The sequence below is a fragment of the Rhinolophus ferrumequinum genome, chromosome 5 (assembly GCF_004115265.2).
Source record: "Rhinolophus ferrumequinum isolate MPI-CBG mRhiFer1 chromosome 5, mRhiFer1_v1.p, whole genome shotgun sequence".
Lineage (NCBI taxonomy): Eukaryota > Metazoa > Chordata > Mammalia > Chiroptera > Rhinolophidae > Rhinolophus > Rhinolophus ferrumequinum.
The window spans coordinates 83,794,597-83,813,612 of NC_046288.1; the positions used below are offsets into that span (position 1 = coordinate 83,794,597).

The following is a 19,016-nucleotide window of genomic DNA, read 5'->3' on the forward strand; positions in this document are numbered from 1 at the left end:
ATGTTGTGGCTTCCCAAGGACGTGGACAGGTTATTGCAGATTCTTCACAAGGGGAGTCCGCAGCTGACTTGAACAGAAAGTTTCGGGAAACAGTCACGTGATTGTGTGGGGTGAAGTACAAGTGTTAGGAATCACAGCGCCCAGGAGAAGTGAAGTCTAGGTCTCGTTGGAGTTCCGCGTGCAGCCTGCGCCATCTTCAGGCTGCTGGAGGTAGTACACTCTGAACAGCTACAGGTGAGGAAAAGGGAAGGACACTATAACTTGGTCTAGCTGAGTTGGTGCGTGTTCTCCCAATGACGCAAGATAGTCAGGGAGGAGCACAGTAGGGCCAGAAAAAACTGGAGCTTTGGAGACAGACAGACCTAGATTTGAGTCCCTGCTCCACTTTTTAAAATGTATTAGCTGTGTGGCCTTGGACCTCACAGGAGTTTCCAGATAAAGCCACACTGGAGATGAGCTACCATCCAAAATCACAAAACACAAGGAACAATCCACCATGAGAGTCAACACATACAGCAAACAGCAAATTTAGATCACAACAAGCACCAAGAAATTCAGATGAAGGCACCTTTAGAACTTACAATGGAAACATGTTTAAAACAATACACAACAGAAGGAATTACTAGCTATAAAACAAGACACGAAAAAAAGATAACAGACTAAAAACCATATACTTCTTTAGTGAAAATGATAGTCATGCAAACAACTTTAATGGATGGGTGAAACAGCAAATTAAACGTGGCCAAAGAAACAGTGTGTGAACTAGAAGAGCGAGAAAGTAGTACAAGAGACTATGGGAGGACTTGTGCCAGCAGCTATGAAGTCTTGCTATAAACAACAGCAATTAAAGCAGTGTGATCTGGATGCAGAAATAATAGACAGACCCATAGAATAAAAGGGAAAGCCTAGAAGGAGGTGCCTATGGAAACTATGTAATACAGGGTGGCATGACATCCTGTCATAAAAGGATAATTTATCTTAATAAAGGGCGCTCGGACAGTTAGTACCCATTTGTCTGGGAAAAAATTAGATCCCTTCCTCACGCCACAGAAAACAAAAATTAAATGTTTTACGATGTAAATACAAATAGGAGAATGCCTAAATCTTTAGGAGAAAATTTTGATGAAATCAAGGGAGCAGGATTTTCAAACAAGAAATAAAAGGCACGTTCTAACAAAGCAGTGACAGATGAGATGAACTTGAGCTGACCCTATGCCTCTGTCCTGGGCTTTAGGTGTGGCTGGAGGAGCATGCCCTGTCCACTATTCTGCAGACACACCTGCGAGACGGCCATGAGAGCGTCATCCACCGAGTGTTGGGCCAACTTGGTGGCCTCAGTGAAGAGTGAGTACAGTTTTCTGAAGGGTCGTGGCCTTGTGTCCTGGGTGAGTGTCCACACTAGCCTCAGTGTCCTCTTCTGTAAGGTGGACACAGTAACTGCTCCCTGCCTCTTACAGTGTGGTTTTGAGATCAACTAAGTTGTAAATATAAGTGTGGAATAGAGTGACAGCAGAGTGCCATGGATAAAGGCTCCAAGTCAGAACTGATCTGGGCCAATGACTTAGCATTGCTTATCCTCAGTTTCCTCATCTATAAAATGGGGCTAAGAAGACCTACTTCAAAGACTTGTCTTTCACAGGAGCTTTTTTTAAACATCTTTTTTTGCGGTATAATTTACATACATTAAGTATACAATTCAATGATTTTTAGTAAATTTACAGTTCTGTGCCCATCACCATGATCCAAATTTAGATCATTTCCATCACACCCAATAGACCCTTGTATCTATTTTCAGTCACTCCCCATTTATTAACACATTTTTATATTCTTTTTTTTTTTAATTTTTTATTAGGGAATATTGGGGGACAGTGTGTTTCTCCAGGGCCCATTAGCTCCAAGTCGTTGTCTTTCAATCTAGTTGTGGAGGGCGCAGCTCAGCTCCAAGTCCAATCGCTGTTTTCAATCTTTAGTTGCAGGGGACACAGCCCACCATCCCATTCGGGAATTGAACCAGCAACCTTGTTGTTAAGAGCTCACGCTCTAACCAACTGAGCCATCTGGCCGCCCCTCCAGAAGCTCAGCAGTAGCTCGTTGTCTTCAATCTAGTTGTGGAGGGCGAAGCTCACTGGCTCATGTGGGAATCGAACCAACAACCCTGTTGTTCAGAGCTCACGCTCCAACCAACTGAGCCTTCCAGCCGCTCCTACATTTTTATATGCTTGTTTTATATTTTTTTTCTGTATGAGTGTAGTATCGTTTTTCAACTTGCTGAAAATTATTTCTTTTTCCTTATTCCATATGAGAAAAACTATGTTGCTAGAACTATTTTTTAGTTTCCCAGCCTTTCCAGGAAACTAACTTGTGTGTATAACAAGAAGCAGGTGGATAGCTATAGCATTGGATAATAGAAGGGAAGCGCCTGGAGGGGATGGACGCATATGCAGGGAAAACCTGGGAAGCCGTGCTGAGGATAACAGTGAGTGACTGGCGGGGCTGTAAAAACATGTGTCTTTTAGTTATACTAATATTTAGTTAATTTATGTTTAATGTAAACCCAAATGAAGTTTAGGTCTATCGTCCTGCTGTTTGTTTTTTTGTGTGTTTCACCTGCTCTGTGTTCCTTTCTATCTCCTTTTTTGCCTTTTGGATTAGGTGTCATATATATATATATATATATATATATATATATTTTTTTTTTTTCCCCCAAGTCAAGTTGTTGACTTTCAATCTTAGTTGTGGAGGGTGCCGTTCAGCTTCAAGTTGTTGTCCTTTCAGTCTTAGTTGTGGAGGGCACAACTCAGCTCCAGGTTCAGTTGCCGTTGCTAGTTGCAGGGGGCGCAGCCCACCATCCCTTGTGGGAGTCAAACCGGCAACCTTGTGGTTGAGAGGATGCGCTCCATCCAACTGAGCCATCTGGGAGCTCAGCGGCAGCTCAGCTCAAGGTGCCGTGTTCAATCTTAGTTGCAGGGGGCACTGCCCACCATCCCTTGCAGGACTTGAGGAGTTGAACCGGCAACCTTGTGGTTGAGAGCCCACTGGCCCATGTGCAAATCAAACTGGCAGCCTTCAGAGTTAGAGCACAGAGCTCTAACCGCCGGAGCCACCGGGCCGGCCCTTAGGTGTCTTTTTTACTATTCTATTTTATCTCCCTTTTGGCTTGTTAGCCTTTTCTTCGCTTCAGGCCTTCATCTGATTGGACGAGACCCACCCATGTTAGGAAGAGAAATCCGTTTACTCATTCTACCAATTTAAATGTTGATCTCATCCAGAAACACCAAGAATACTGTGTGATCAGATGTCCAGGCACCTGTGGCCCAGTCAAGTTGACACATAACATTAACCATCACACTCAGAGAAGCCAAGAGCATTGACCCCTAGCCCCCTGCTCACTTTTCCCAAAGGTCTGTGCGATGCATCCTGCAGAGGCATGACCTGCTCCTGCGCTCAGCCCTCCGGAGGCTGGCTCTCCGTGGCAGTGCCATCACCACCCTGACCCAGATGAGACTGTCTGGAAAGAAGAGCCTTCTCCAGGAGCTGCGAGAGCAGCTCGCCCTCGAGCAGGGCTCCTCCCAGTGTCTGGACGAGCATCAGTGGCAGCTGCTCAGAGCCTTGGTGAGACCGACGGGTCGGCCCCTAACCCGTCCCAGAGAGGTGGTGCCGTCCTCAGGTTCCAGCGCGTTAGCCAAAACCCAAATCCTGGGGGCGGTGGCAGCTCCGTTGGGAGGGCAGCCCGTGTACCCAAAGGCTCTAGTGTATGCTATAATGAGAATTATACTAAAAATGCATAAGAAATCAGGGCAGAGATAGGTGCAGTCACCATCAGGAAGTTAGGAGAAAGGGGCCCTGTAATCTGGTTCCAGGTTTTAACAAATCCAAACAAAGAACTTGCGAATTGCGAGCCTGGGATTTAAACCCAAGTGGGCTAATTCCAGGTCTTACGCAGCCACCGAGCTATAGGAGCAGCTGGTGTTTTTGTTGCATTGGTGAGGGATAGCTTACACTCTTTCGCTCTGCCCAGGAGGGCTCGGTGGTGCTCTACCTCTGAGCCCCCTCACCTCCTTCTCTGACTCTTATCCCTACACAGAAAGGCAGTCCCCGCGGCCCCATATGCCTGCCTTGGCTTCTGTGATGTCCCAGACTACTCTCAGAGTCAGATACAGCTTCAAAACCTGGCTCTGCTGTGTGACTTTTAGAAAGTTACTTAACATCTCTGAGCCTCTGTGCCCTCAGCACTCCAAGTGTTCAGGCCTCACGGTGTTCTAGAAGAATGAGGAGATTCTTGTATATGTGAGATGCTACAGATGGTACTGGGCACACAGGTGGTGCTCACCAAATGCCTCGGGTTGGGGGGGGACCGTTAAAACAGACCCCTGCTCATCCGTTGTGTGTTGGGTTTTGGAAACCTAGAAGCCCCTACTTTCCACCTCTTCTCCACCCCTTCCCCAACCTTCCTGGGACCCTGGGCTGACCCCACACCTGGTCCTGGTCCTGGTCCGGGTCCAGGCCAGAGCTCCTGTACACGGCAGCAGCCTGGGCTTCTCCCTCTCCCTGTCCCATCCTTTCCAGGAGACGCGTGTCCTGGAGGAGACCAGCAGGCTGGAGGAGGAGGCGCAGCAGATACGGCTGCAGCTTCAGCAGCAGCTCCTGGCCGAGGCACAGGAGGTCGGGCAGCTCCTGCAGCAGCACACAGAGCGGGCCATCGGGCAGGCACTGCTGGGGCATGCGCGGAGCGCGGCCACCAAGAGCCGGACCAAGGACAGGGATGACTTCAAGGTGTGTGTCAACATACATCCCCAGGGAACCCAAGGGCAAGAGGGATTGGGTGGCGGGGAGGGCAGGGGCAGATGGAAGGTTGGGTTTGAACAGAGCAGCGGCCTGGGTGCTGGTCGTTGCCAAGGTTACGTGGCTTCTGGAAGAGGAAATAGCCTCCCCCCGAGATGGTGTGGTTTTCTGTCTGGTCCCTAGCCGTGTCCCATCATTCTGAGCAGGGGCTTGGCCTTTACAGCAGGTGTGAGAGGGACATGGTTTCACTCAGAGCCACCTGGCTGCTCCGTAGCAAAGACAGGATCTGAACCCAAGCTGCTCTCCCAGAGACGTGGGCCTTCCCTGCCCGTGGCCGCCTCCGTGGAGACGTGAGGCTTGCCGAGTTGATCCTGACCTCAGGCTGAGCAATGCAGTAAAATCAGTTTGCCTTGAGTGGGCGGCGGGCCACTCCTCATATTGACAAGGAGGATAAACCCCAGGGAGAAAGGTGACAGCGACAGGAAGTAACAGTGGCATCACACCTCCAAGTCTGCGTGAGTGCTTTTGCCTACCTCACCCCGTCAGGTTCTCACGATAAGGGCAATTTTCTTCCCATTGTCCAGGTGGGAAAATGATGCTTACCACGGGGCAAAAGACATGTTGAAAGCTTTAGTGAGGGGCAGAGTTGGCACTGGCGCCCGGTCTGGCCCTGCGTGACCAGGGCATACCCTGCTTCTCCTTGGCTGCCTCCCCCCTCAAGCTGTAGGAAAGGCGAGACACCCCCACTTGCTACTGACCACTGTGGAAAGTGTCCCTGGCTGGCAAACATGGGCATTTGCAGGCCTGGAAGGTCACCTCCTTTCCCTAAAGTTCTACAACTCTTGCCTAAGAAATGCTCATTGCATTAAAATGGAATGAAATATCAGTGTGGTGTATTCTGTTCTCAGCTTCCCGAAGGGACGCTGAGTCAGGATTAGATAATGGTGAGGCCCCACCCCCTACACACACACACACACACACAAGAAAGAACAGGTGCACAGTTTCTGGAAGCGTGTTCATTTATTTGACCTCTGTTCATAGGGCTTCTTGGCCCTACGCCCTGTGACAGGTGCTGGGAATAGAGAGTGATCTGGGGGGGTGAGAAGGACGGCATTTCTGCCTTCGTGGAGCTTCTGACCTAACGGAAGGCCCCGCAGATGGAGAGCTGGCCACACCGACGAATCACAGAGAAGTTTTGCTGAAGCGCAGCCGAGAAACAGACAGTGCCTGAAGGGAGATCAAAGAGGGCTGTGAAATCGGAGATAGCAGAGCAGTCTGGGTTGGGAGTGGGTGGACGATGAGGGCAAGGGGAGGCGGGGACCGCGTGTGACCTCTCTGCTGAGTCCTTCCCCCGCCCACAGAGGACGCTGCTGGAGGCGGCTGTGGAGAGCGTGTACGTGACGAGTGCCAGCATCGGTCGGCTGGTGCAAGCATATTACCAGCAGACGGGGAGGGTCCTGCAGGACCACGAGGACTGCAAGCTGCAGCATCTGAAGGCCCTCCGGGGTATGGCACCCTCCCCGGGGAGCCCCACAAGCCACGAGCCAAACATGCTCTGAGTTTGGGACAGAATGCGATGTCGGGGTTTTCTAATTTTATTTGGGGCATTTTATTTCTTTTTAATGGTTCATGCATTTATTTATCTCCTGCTCTGTCCCCAAAATGCTTTTTAAATGGCACTTAAAGAAACAGGTACATACAATGCAATTTTTAAAAAGTAGATGAATCAGGACAAAGGCAGGACAGTGAGATGGAGTCCGGGCAGGGTCATTATCTAGGATACATGTCATCGGATTCCTACTTAGTGGTGACATGGTTTTGTCTCTGGGCTTCCTGGTGGCCAAAGAAATGGAAAGTTCCTCAATTAAAGTTGTTGGAGTGACCCTGAGAACAGACCAGTGGCCATGCAATGTTCCCAAGACCATAAAAGGTTACCCTGAGTAATGGAATGGACAGCGTCCCCAAGGCCAGCAATGACGTCGTATAATAATAGACATAAAGTTTCGTGAAGGCCACTTCCTGTGCCAGCCTGCCCTGCATGGGGGCCTCCGAACAGGGTGGATCCCACGTTCTCTGAAGGGCTTCGCCTGGATCGTCCAAGGATGGGATTTGGAGCCCGTCCCAGGCGAGCGGATGGCCGCGGATCCTGGGGGCAGTCTTCTGTGCATATGATTCTCTCAGTGAGCTCAGCTGCCGTCATTTTCTTCCCCTTGTCCCGGGGAATCTGAGCCCTAGATTCAAAGAAAGTCTGGGACATGCACAGAAATATGCCAGCTCTCCAGACCCTTCCTTCCGCATGGTTTTCCCAGTAAGGGTGCTGTCGCTCAGCAGGACACAGACGTGATTGGGACCTTCAGGGCCAGGGAGCTCACTTCCCCTCTGAGGCCTCAGTTTCCCCATCTGTGGGACTAGGGTTGGGATCACCCTCCACGCATCCCCTCAGCTCTCTGCCTTCCTGCTTCCCCAGCTCTCATGTGGGGATTTGCTAATAAATGAATTGAAATGAGGTAACTTAGCTTAATGGACCACATGAACTTCTTTTTCTTCGTTCTGTAAATTCTTTTTTATTTAAAACTCATAGAATGTCAGGCCCCAGAGGCTCTCCCGTTAAATCTCCCTGCAAGGGCCAGAAAACTCCGATCCAGTGAGGTCGGGGCCTTTCAGACGTCTCACAGCGAGGCACGTGTAACAGCTAGTTAAGTGTAGCAGCTAGGTCAGTGTAAGTACGTTCTGACACACAGCCCGATGGACCTCAGATGTCAGAGGCCAAACTTCCCACCCCTTAGAAGGCACCCACTCTCTGGGGAATTTGAGCCCTAGGTTCAAATTAAGTCTGTATGGCTGACTGCACACCCACAACCCTACGTGTTGAATTGTTTTTCCCTTCTGTTGTGGGTTTTTAGCTGCTTGTGGTAGGCTCTGCATGTTAAATCTTTCTTCTGCGCCTCCCTTTCTCCTGATACCAGAACGTGGGGCCGAGCAGTCGGAGGTGGGTGATGGAAGCCACGGCACCCTCACATACACCGCGCCCTTCCCCAGGGTGGACCAGTGTGTAAATGGCACACCCTTTGAGAACAGACCTGTCAGGCAATCTTTGTACCCAGCACCCGCCCCAGACCTGGTACAGAGTTGATCTTTCAAACATGCATCTTGATCATTGTGTATTAAATGTCCTAGGAGAGAGAATGGAAAATTACAAGCTGCGGAAAAAGCAAGAACTCGGCGACTCTTCGTCAGAGGGCAAGATGGCAGGTGGAGTTCATGAAGCGTCCCAAGCCGTCCATCAGAGGTGAAGGCTCCACTTTTGTCTGCATGGGTCCCCACCTAGGGGCACGCTCGGCCCCTCCACGTCTCTCAGCATCGGATGTGCCTTGCATGCGTCTGCCTCCCCGGCCAGTGTGGAGGCCCCTTGCTCTACACGGCTCCTCGAAGGGGCCTGCACAAGGGCACGAGCGAGTCAAGTGTGGAGATGGCTTGTTTTCCAGTTTCAGTGGTGTCCACGGTCCTGACATGGCACCTCCCACCTCACTCATACCTTGGGTTCCCCCAGAAGCAGACCCTGGCACAAGGACTGGGGGGCAGGTTGTTTACTGGAGAGGTGACACCAGGAAGCGTGGTGAGAGAGCACATTTTTCAGAGATTCTGTAAACCCCCAAGGGTTAATCCCTTTTATGATGCGTAGCCTGTGGGTGGAGAGGCTGAGTGTGGAGTGTGGCTGCAGTGAATCCAGTAAATCGTGGCCATTCTTCTCTCGTGGCTCCTGGGGCTCAAGGACGGCTATCAGTCACTAATTCCCACGACTCAGCAGGCCCTTGGGGAAGGTTTGTGCTGCATCTCGTTAACCAGCTGGACAGCGCAGCGTTGACGGCCTTCCTTCCTTTGTCCAGGATGCTGGCGCAGCAGAAAAAGTTCCTGGCGCAGTTCACCGTGCACCAGCAGGTCCGCCTGGACGCGTGGAAGCAGAAGGCCAGGGTCATGGACCAACTGGAGGCCCAGCTTGAGACCCAGCTACAGGTACACGTGTCAGAAACAGGCCTCTGCCAAGCAGGCAGTGGTTTAAAGAGGTGGAAATAGCAAAAGGCCAGCCTCGTGATCACAGGTCAGCAAAGGGGCCTCTGTGGGGGGACCGCACGCCCGCTCGGGACCCCTCGGCCCCACTGCGTCTGAGTCTCACTGGCTGGTGCTTCCTACGTCCACCTCGCCACTCGACTGTGAGCCTTGAGGTCAGTGGGGCTGAGGTGATCCCCGCGTGTCTGCAGCGGCCGGCTCTGGCCAGGCCCTGGGCACAGTTGGTTCCTGTCCTTTGAGCCGGAGAAGAAACGAGCATGTCCCCCCTCCCCACCCCGGGTGGCAATGGCCACCGTGTGGGCTGCTCACTGGCTAACGTCAGTGTCAGGTACGCGGTGTTGCCAGGCACTGAGGCTTGCATTTTATCTGGAACATACAGGAAGCTCAGCCCGTGTGACAGAAAGTGAATCTTTTACTTATTTTTTTCCCCAGAAAAATCTCATCAGTGTGTGATTATAAAGTACGGCTATAAAGCAAAGTGGTTGCTTTTAAAAAAAATCAGCTATCCCAGACTGAGGCGCGTTAACAGAGTGGTGGCTCATCATAGCTACTGCCAGTGTGGCACTAACAGTGGTGACAGTGACAAAATGATAGTAACGCTGGTTCACACTCACTGAGGGTCTATTACACATAGTCACTGAGCGGAGAGCGTTCAGTGCATACACCATCTAATGTCATCGTCTCACAGCCAAGGAGGAGACGACTACTAGTATACAGACAGGGACACTGAGCCTCCAAGATGTTAAGTCACGCTCCTGGTTCACACAGTTAGGAAGTCGTGGAGCCCACAGGTCTGTGTGGTTCAACCACGGGGTTGGGAGTGAAGAACTCAGACTCTGGAGTCAGGCAGAAGTGGGTGAGATCCCGCTTCAGCTACCGCTGCCTCTGTGGCCCTCAGCCCCTTACCTCAGTGTTCTCATCTGTAAAATGGGGATCCGTGACCAATGTGAGTGGAGATGCAGTTACCTGGTAGGAGCTGGTAATAACTCCCTGCCTATTACCTAACACTCACCTCTGACCTGCTCCCTGGATGCTTCTGGGAGAATTTGCCTCCACACTGGGGGCACAGCCCCCGTCAGCCACCCTTGAGAGGCCAGCCTCATTCTGGTGGAGAGGATTTAGAGGCAGAGCAGGGCAGAGGGAGGCACAGCTGATTATCTCACTCTGTACTCAGGAAGCTGAGCAGACCTTCATCTCCGAGCTGGCGGCCTTGGCCCGCGTGCCCCTTGCCGAGAGCAAACCACCTTCAAATAAGCGTGGACAGTCAGGTAAGTAGTGGGAGGTGGTACACAGCAACCGGGTCCCTCTGGACTGGGAACTAGCTCGGTGGCCTTGGGCACCACACTTACCCTCTCTGGGCTTTTGTGTCCTTGTCTGTAAATGAGCAGACTCAGTTAGGACGCTCCTTAGGCCCCCTTGCTTTCCTGTGCTCAGTAATTCTGATTCCTGGGTCTGCTGTTCACCAGCTGTGTCTCATCCTTCTCTCTGTTTCTCCATCTGTAAAATGGGAATAACTAAATCTCTTCCCCTTGCCTATGGTGACTTCAGTGATGTCACACATCTTCCTGGTGACAGGAAGATGTGTAAAGACAGGCGTCTGTTAAGATAAAATTTGCACTCTGGAGCTGTTTCCAGGTTCTTACTACTTCAGAAGTCTTCCAGTGAGCTGGCTGCAGTAGAAACACAGCGGGAGCCTGACAGACACAAGTTCAAATCCCAGCTCTGCCACTGACGTGCTGTGTGGCTTGGGGAAGCACTTCACCTCCCTGGACCTCAGTTTCCTTACAATTTAAATGGGTATAATAGCAGTAAGGCACTGAGTGCATACCTGGCCCACAGAGATATTCAGAAACTGTCAGGCTGGGTTGGAGTAAGGCTGAGAAAAGCTGTCATTTGCCTGAAGGCTCAGAGCCAACGTCTGGGTTCATGTGTTTTCAGAGAAGTCCCTAAGGACCAAAAGGAAGAAGGCTCCGCTCCGGGAGAGAGGGGACCCTGGGGGACCCCATGACGACGACCCTGCCTCTGGGGGACACCACTCTGGATCACTCAGGTACAACAGAGTCCCTGGCTTACTGCCTATGGATGCTTACTGACCACCTACTGTGTCATCTACAGACCTGGGGTCAAAGTTCTGACCGGCTGCATTTCTTCCATGTTTTAAGCAGCAAAAGGCTAAGCCAGCAAGAAAGTGACGCTGGTGATGGTGAGAATTCCAAGAAGATGCTAAAGAAAAGAAGCAATTTGTAGTTTAAGGCCGGCTGGGGACCGAACCTGAAGACCTGGTCTGCGGGTGCCTGCCCCTCCCCCAGCCATGTGACAGTGAGGAGGGACCTGCCCAGCTGGGTCATGGGGAGGTGTCCCCTCTGCTCACAGGCTTGCCGTGAGGGGGACGGAGAATGGATGTGAAAGAGCCCGAAAAGGCACCAAGGAGTGTGGTGGACCCTACCACCTGAGACGATTAGACCCCCGTCTTGGAAACGTGTCTCTGTGAGTTTTGTGTCTCAGGCTCTGTTCCCCCGGGGTCTCGTTCTTCCTGGCTCCCTGTGCCCTGGTGCCCCTACCTCCCCGACCCGCCTTCCCCAGCACGAAGTTGTTTCATTCCAGCTGTGGGCCCCTGGGCTGTCCGCCTCTTGGTGACGTTCTGCTGGTAGTCACAGGTCTTTAGGTGTTGCTAGAGTTTTCTGGGTCTGAGACTTTTCTCCTCCATTTCCACCGCGCCCCCGTCCCCCTGCTGTCCCACCTGCCAAGGCCACTGGCTGCCACAGGGATCTCATCAGGCCCCATTCCCGTCCTTGGCTCAGCCAGCAGCTGCGGCCTGGTCACTGGGGCGTCTGAGACAGACAGTGCCCGACAGCAGCCGTGCCGTAAGGAGGAATGGTCTCAGGGCACTGCTTCCCCAGGGAACGGCCAGAGAACCCACTGCCAGGGGAGGCCTTTCCCACAAGAAAGAAAACTGCTCTTTTCATCGAGCATCAGGGGTTCTCAACCTGGGCACTATGGATGTTTTGGGTGAGATAATTCTATTTGGGGGAAAGGCCGTCCTGTGCATTGTGGGATATGTCGCAGCAGCCCTGGCCTCTACCTACCAGATGCCAGCACTTCCCAGTTGTGACAACCAAAAGTGTCTCTGGACACTGCCAGATGTCCCCTGGGGGGCCTAACCCACGGATCTAAATCCAAGTGAGGTGGCCGCAGGCAACCAGGGGGAAGAGCTCAGCGTTTCCACAAATTCCCAGGACTTAGTGGGCTCCATGGTCTGGGAGCCACTGTCTCGGCGATTTTATGGACCATTTATGACCTGAATTGTTATTTCTTAAAACGTAAACTAAACCCTCTTAGGAGAGTGGCTCTGTAACAGCAGAAGTAATCCATGGTGTGCTAACACACCTTCAGAGCATCCGCCAATCCTAAATGGGATTCCCAAAATTAACCAACAGCTCCCTCTTGTGGTAAAATACAACATTTCACTCTGCACAAACAAAGCTTCCTTCATGCAGTATTTTGAGAACCTGGTTTGCATAGAAATCACTTTTATTTTTGTCACATGGGTCCTCGGCCCAGAGGCATTCCGACCGCAGACCGTACAGATCCAGTCTTGCTGGCTGCCTCAGTCTCCAGGGATCTTGCAGGGATAATCAGTTTACTTATGTGTCAAGCTTCCTTAGCCCATGGGACTGTCACAGGTCACATGCTGGGGGACCCTTCCCCACCCCTCACCGCCCAGCTACTGTGCTTCGCACAGTCTGGGGCACAGAACTCGTGATAAAGACTTAAATGGCAACACCCCAGTCAGGCCGGTGGGCCATTTCTTTTATTTTTTCACAAGCTTTGAATTCAGAAATAAGAGCCACAATAAGTCAATTGTTAAGTAAAAATGGGGGGGTGATTACAAAGGAAAACTTTGTACAAAACTTTAAAAATCTGACTGCCCCGTCAACCTTCTCAGAGAGACAAGGAAACGGGCAACTGGAAGCGGCCACCGCCCCACCGTCGTCAGCCCTACCTGGGACGAGAGACCCCTTTCTGAGTATGAACCAGGGCTGGCTGGAAGGACACACAGACCGGAAAGACGTCATGGCCAGTGACAAGTGCCACAGAGACCAGGGTTTCAAACACGGGACATGGATGACATTTCTCTGCCAGCAGTGGAAGCCTCCCAGCTGGGGCGGGGCGGGGCGGGGCGGGGCAGGCTTCTCTCCAGTGTAGACTTGGGATGGGCAATGAGTAAACATCTCGTGTTAAGAGTTTTGGAGGTGCCCTGCGGGCCTGAGGTCTTGGCAGTGTCTACCTCGGTCCTCGGTGATACTCCGTCAGACGCACTCACAGACTTGCATACATAACTTAGTAACATGCATCAACTATCCTAGAACAGCTACAAGGGTGCAAAGGAACCACTCAAGAATCATGGAGCTCGGGAGTGGGAAGTGAAGGGACGGGACGAGATGACGCTAGAACCTGTGCTCACTAAGGGCAATGAAGACACCATGCTCTGAGGTGGAGTCGGCATGAACACACAGTGTGGGGCAAGGAACGCCAAGCAAACATACCAGACTAGTACCACGTCTTCCTACACAAAAAAGGAGAGAACATCATTGAATGTGTCCCCCCATCAGTACCAAATAAAACTATGGGCTTCGAAAACACTGACAGGGAAAGGGACGGACATTACTCCCAGAATCCTTCACTCTAGCTCATCCACTCGTCCTTGGTCAACCGAGGCTGGTGATGTTGGAGCGGCCACCAGGAGGCGCTACGATGCGGTGGCCAGTGCGCCTGGGGTTGTTGTCGTCTATCTGGGCACCTGAAAGAGGTTAAGAGTCGGTCACTTCTGTCACCAGCTCCCCTTGCTGCTCCTGAGGGCTGCGTCCCCGGCCTGTGGGATGCTGAGCCCTCGTCTTCACTCAGCCCGGATTACCTCAGGGAAGGCTCCCCGACCCCCATGGGCTTCACTGCTTTCTCCTCTGTGCCCCCGCGGGCCCCGGAGTCACTTCACCCTCTTGCAGCCCTGACCATAGTGAGCTCTTTCTTGTGTGGCTTCACGTTCTTGAGACAGGGGGACAAACACAAGTGCCTACTGTGTTCGGGCACATACTGGGTGCTTTAACATTTGTTCAATTTAGAGCACACAGCAATACTACCTCCAATTTATGGATGAGGCATTTGAAGCTCGGCTGACATTTCTGGGGAGACGCAACTAGAGGGTGGGAAGCCAGGATTCTGGCATCAGCGAATTTGTCTGCAAACCCCACACGCCTAATACACACACAGAACAAGTCAGCAGAGCCCAGTGTTCCTAAGGTGTTTTATGTATGGTGTGCTTAGGAATGCATGGGCGTGTGTTCATGTATGTGCATGCGTGCACATGCATGCATGTGTGCACTTGTGTGTGTGAACTACTCAGCTGGAACCACCCACCTCATTTGCAATGGGCAGATCTGCATGGGAGCAGGAGGCCAGCATTTTTTGTTTTAATTCTGCAAAACCAACCATCCAGTCTCATCCCATGCATTCTCTAATCTCACTGTAGTTAAATGAAGATTTAAAATTCCAGCACCAAGCCCAGTGTCTGGTGCTCAGTATGTATTAAATGAACAAATCGTGAGTAATGGATAATGCTGGAAGAAGGAATGTTGTGGAGAAGATCTAAGACTAGTTCTTACATTTTTAAATGGTTGCATTCTAAATGGCCATTTAATATACTATCCTGTAATAGCTTGGCTCACACAGCCTAAAATATTTACTATCTGGCCCTTCAAGAAACACTTTGCTGATCCCCAGAACAGACTGAGGGCTGCCCTTCTGGGTCTTATTCATCCCCATATTCCTAGAATGTAGCACAGTGTACAACACCTGCTAACGCCTCAAATATTTTGAGTCGAAATTCCAATTTATTGTCCCCAACAAGTGCCTGCCTGCCCTCGTGTGGCGATCAGGTGAAATTGCAGACAAATATCCCTGGGGCCTTGGAAAATCTGAGGGATCTGTCAACTTCCGATTTTGTCCACACACATTTGTTGAGCACCAAGTCCTGGTAGTTTCACGCTGAATTTCTTGAGGTCTTAATTTCCTCTCTAAAGACACAGGAATAATACCACTACATACGGGGTTTTTGTGAAGACAGAATAGTCACGAGTTCTGACAGTGCCATGATAAACCGCAATGGACGGGACAGGGTGAATGAAGACACACCCCGCAGACAGTGGCTACTCCTCGTCACCGCTTCACGTTTAGCTTTGAGGATAGGAGTGTGAAAACGTCCCCAAGTGTGCTTAAGGATGAGCACGGGGCTAGTCTTCATGAAGACTCTTCCTACACCAGGGTCAGGTGTCTATGTGGCCCCCATGGGCCACCCCCCCCGCCCACAATGCCCCTCCTGGTGGGGGTGGGGTCCCACAGTCCCCTGCTTGTCTCATCATGTGGGTCTGTCTCCCCAGGAGTGGGGGTCTCCAAGGACTGCTGTGGGTGTGGGGAGCCTCAGCTGCTGCAGTCTCTTACCTGATAAGCTAAAGTTGGACTGGTGGAGGTTTCTGATGGGTGGAGGCTGGTGTTTGGAAGGCGAGGATTTGGCAGAAGGAGCAGGAGTTGCATATTTGGGTGTAGCTGGCACCTCATACACAGGACCGTCGTACATGCCTCTGGGCACCCCTTGCAATCCTGAAACCTAAACACAGGGACGGGGAGGGCGACTGACGGTCAAGGTGACGTGTGCCTTCCTGTTCAGACGGGCCGGAGCCCTGCAGGCAGGAGTGTGACCTGAGGTATCACATGCGCACACACACACACACACACACACTCACATAGGTAGCCTCTCCACACTCCCACATGCATCTACACATACATATGAACGTTCATACACCACACACAGGCACCCACTCCACATATACACACGCACACACACATGCATTCACACAATCCATCACACATATAAAGACAGGCGCACAAACACATCCACAATTAACACATGTGCACGCACCTACACACACACACACGTCACACACATACACACACAAGCTGGCCTCTCTGGCAAACACCAGCCCTGCAGTGTGGGAGGAAGGTTGTCATGGTGACGGAAAGCCCCTCCCCCCCAATTAGGGAAGACAATGGACCACAGGTGGGAGTTTATCTGCAGCATGAGCTTCCTCTGAGCTGGACTAGAGAGGGGACCCAGCTTGCTCCACGCCATCTGACCTCTGGAGTGAGTGCTAAGAGTCTTCAAGGAAAGAGGGGAGGAAAGGTGCAGAAAGGAAGGGGAGGGAAGGGAAGAAGAGAGCCATCTGAGGGGCATCTAGAGGCAGCGCGGCCAGCCCTCAAGTTCGCTAGAGGCTGTTGATTTTTATCAAAACGGCAATGCCGACAGTGTCAGAGCTTTCCCAGCTGTGTGACACTAGTCAGTCCCTCCCTGCTTCGAGCAGCAGGCTTCTGATCTGCAGAAGGAGGCTCGTGACACATCACACGGGGTGGCGAGGACTCCGACACGTGCATATGTGCACCCTGGTCCGTGTCACCCAGACCCGCCATCCCCACATGTGCACACCCCTTTACACTCTGCAAAGCCCGGCGACCTCCGTGATCTGGTTGCTACCATAGCCCTGAGACGCAGGCAGGGCAGTGTCACTGCTCATGTGTGACACGTGAGCCACGAGAGGCTCGCACGGCTGTGACCTCTGTGAACGCCGCACATGACGGACACCGGACCCACGCACCTTGTTCCTGATTCTGACGCGCTGGTAGAGATACTCGGGGAAAGGCTTCCGCGGGATGAAGCGGCCCGTGCCCCTGTCCACGCTGCTGTTGCCGTCCTCGAAGACAATCTTGCCCTGGCTGATGACCACCAGCGGGGAGCCGTGGCACTCCATGCCCTCGAAGATGTTGTACTCCACGGCCTGCAGGCAAGAACAGCACACCGTTACAGCGGCCTGCACGGCCGCATGGCTGTGCAGGGTCCCGCTTAACCGCGGCGGTCACAGGCGCTCTCCAGCAGCTCTGCTCTCTGAGCAGCTAATACTCCAGCATGCTCTTTCATTTGCAAAACCAGCCCCTCGCTGCTGGGCATTTAAGTTGAGGGTGGTTTCATATAATCAAACTAATACCATCTAAGGCATCGTGAAGGTGAATGGGTGCCCCCTGGAGTTAGGCAACGTGGCCGCCCTGACACTAACAGACATTTTTGTGTCTTAAACAAAAACATATATTTTCATTAGGATAGTTTTCCAAAATTAAATTATGGGTCAAGGGATGTGAGCTTTTTGAAGGCATTCTTGCACATCGTCAAGTTACATTCAGAAGGCATCAGACTAGTTGACGTTATATCTGTAGCCGGGAAGAGGCACAGCAAGATTTCATGTCTATAGGAACGGCGGCAGCAGGGCGCACGTTCTGAGTTCTCCTGCGGATCTTATTACAAACGGGACCTATAACCCATCAAAGAACTCTTTGCTCATCACACAGAACAGCTAAGAGACTCGTGGATTACTTGAAGCTAAGGATTACTTGAAGGTGCGCTAATTGGGCGAGCAGGGGAAGGAAGGAAGGGAGCGGAGTGAAAACTCGCGGCCCGCGGCGGCATCCCAGCCCGGTGGGGTCCCGGCCGGCGGCGGCGGTGAAAACCGCGGTGGCACCCGCAGTTCCAGGCACACACGGGATCCCAGGGCGGAACGGAACGGAGAGCACAGAGACCAGGAGAACAGCTAAGAGACTCGTGGAAGGATTACCTGAAGGTGCGCTAATTGAGCGAGCAGGGGAAGGAAGGAAGGAAGGGAGCGGAGTGAAAACGTGAGGGCCCGCGGCGGGGTCTCGGCCGGCGGCGGCGGCGAAAACCGCGGTGGCACCCGGGCACGCACGGGATCCCAGGGCGGAACGGAGAGCACAGAGACCAGGAGGGCCCAGCTTAAGAAGCACAAGATTCAACATATCCAGAGGCCAACTCCAGACCAAACCAGAGTACTACTGGGTTTGACCTACAAGTCACACACCCAGAGGGAATTCTCTGCAGGCAGTAGAGCCCATAGAGGCCAAACCACATTTAAGTGGTCAACCCTCACGCAGCAGAACGCCCTGCGGTGGGCAGAGCCAAGTCTCACAACGAGTCAGCTTAGGAGTTAACCCCACCTACTCACAAGCAAAAAGCAATTAAAGATCTTCTTGAACAGGACAATATACACAACACAAGAGTCACCTTTGGAGCACACGCAGAAGAGAAGAATGACGTAGTGCAAGTCAAATATAAAGGACACATACTACATAAGATAACCTAGCAAGAACTAAGAACTCTAGGGGATCTACCTAATACATCAAAACAAACACAGAGAGTCAGCTAGAATGGGGAAACAAAGATACACGTCCCAAATAAAAGAACAGAAAAAACCTCCACAACTGGAACCAAATGAAGCAGAGGTAACCAACCTTTCAGAGACAGAGTTCAGAACACTGGTGATAAGAATGTTTAAGGAGCTTAGAGAAGACATAAAGAAGGATGTAGAAATCATAACAAACGAGCTTAGAGAAAACATAAAGAAGGATGTAGAAATCATAACGAACAACCAGTTAGAACTAAAGAACACAATTACCGAAATTAAGAACTCACTTGAAGGAATTACCAGCAGGTTAGATGAAGCAGAGGATCGAATCAGCGACTTAGAAGACAAGGTAGCAGAGATCACCCAAACGGAACAACAGAAAGAAAAAAGAATAAAAAACAATGAGGATGGCCTAAGAGACCTCTGGGATAACATCAAGCGCAACAACATGCGCATCATAGGAATACCAGAAGGTGAAGAGAGCAAGCAAGGGATCCAGAACATATTTGAAGTAATAATGTCTGAAAACTTCCCCAACCTGATGAAGGAAACCAACATACAAGTCCAGGAAGTGCAGAGAGTTCCAACCAGGATTAACCCAAACAGGTCCACACCAAGACACATTATAGTTAAAATGGCAAAGCTTAAAGACAAAGAGAGAATCCTAAAAGCAGCAAGAAAAAGACGGAGGGTTACATACAAGGGAACTCCCATAAGACTATCAAATGATTTTTCTACAGAAACATTGAAGGCCAGGAGGGAGTGGCAGGAGATACTCAAAGTGATGGAAAACAAAGGCCTACAACCTAGATTGCTTTATCCAGCAAGGCTATCATTTAAAGTTGATGGAGAGATAAAGACCTTTCAAGA

General features: G+C 51.4%; 2 protein-coding genes across 4 annotated transcripts in view; one reads left to right on the top strand and one right to left on the bottom strand.

Annotated features, from left to right (window-relative positions):
* Positions 1-12,481, top strand: part of EVC (EvC ciliary complex subunit 1) — a 47,374-nt gene extending 34,893 nt beyond the window's left edge. Inside the window, exons 13-21 of one of the 2 annotated variants that reach the window (XM_033105545.1) lie at positions 1,235-1,344; positions 3,402-3,612; positions 4,567-4,773; positions 6,144-6,288; positions 7,960-8,071; positions 8,670-8,796; positions 10,025-10,118; positions 10,789-10,900; positions 11,013-12,481. In XM_033105545.1, coding sequence (XP_032961436.1) covers positions 1,235-1,344; positions 3,402-3,612; positions 4,567-4,773; positions 6,144-6,288; positions 7,960-8,071; positions 8,670-8,796; positions 10,025-10,118; positions 10,789-10,900; positions 11,013-11,097 — 1,203 coding nt within the window. In that variant the 3' untranslated portion in view covers positions 11,098-12,481. The remainder of the gene's footprint in view (positions 1-1,234; positions 1,345-3,401; positions 3,613-4,566; positions 4,774-6,143; positions 6,289-7,959; positions 8,072-8,669; positions 8,797-10,024; positions 10,119-10,788; positions 10,901-11,012) is intronic. The other variant, XM_033105546.1, reaches the window with a different exon arrangement.
* Positions 12,482-12,633: 152 nt separating this feature from the next.
* Positions 12,634-19,016, bottom strand: part of CRMP1 (collapsin response mediator protein 1) — a 57,361-nt gene continuing 50,978 nt past the window's right edge. Inside the window, exons 12-14 of one of the 2 annotated variants that reach the window (XM_033105547.1) lie at positions 16,554-16,733; positions 15,346-15,511; positions 12,634-13,651 (exon numbers count right to left, since the gene is read on the bottom strand). In XM_033105547.1, coding sequence (XP_032961438.1) covers positions 13,560-13,651; positions 15,346-15,511; positions 16,554-16,733 — 438 coding nt within the window. In that variant the 3' untranslated portion in view covers positions 12,634-13,559. The remainder of the gene's footprint in view (positions 13,652-15,345; positions 15,512-16,553; positions 16,734-19,016) is intronic. The other variant, XM_033105548.1, reaches the window with a different exon arrangement.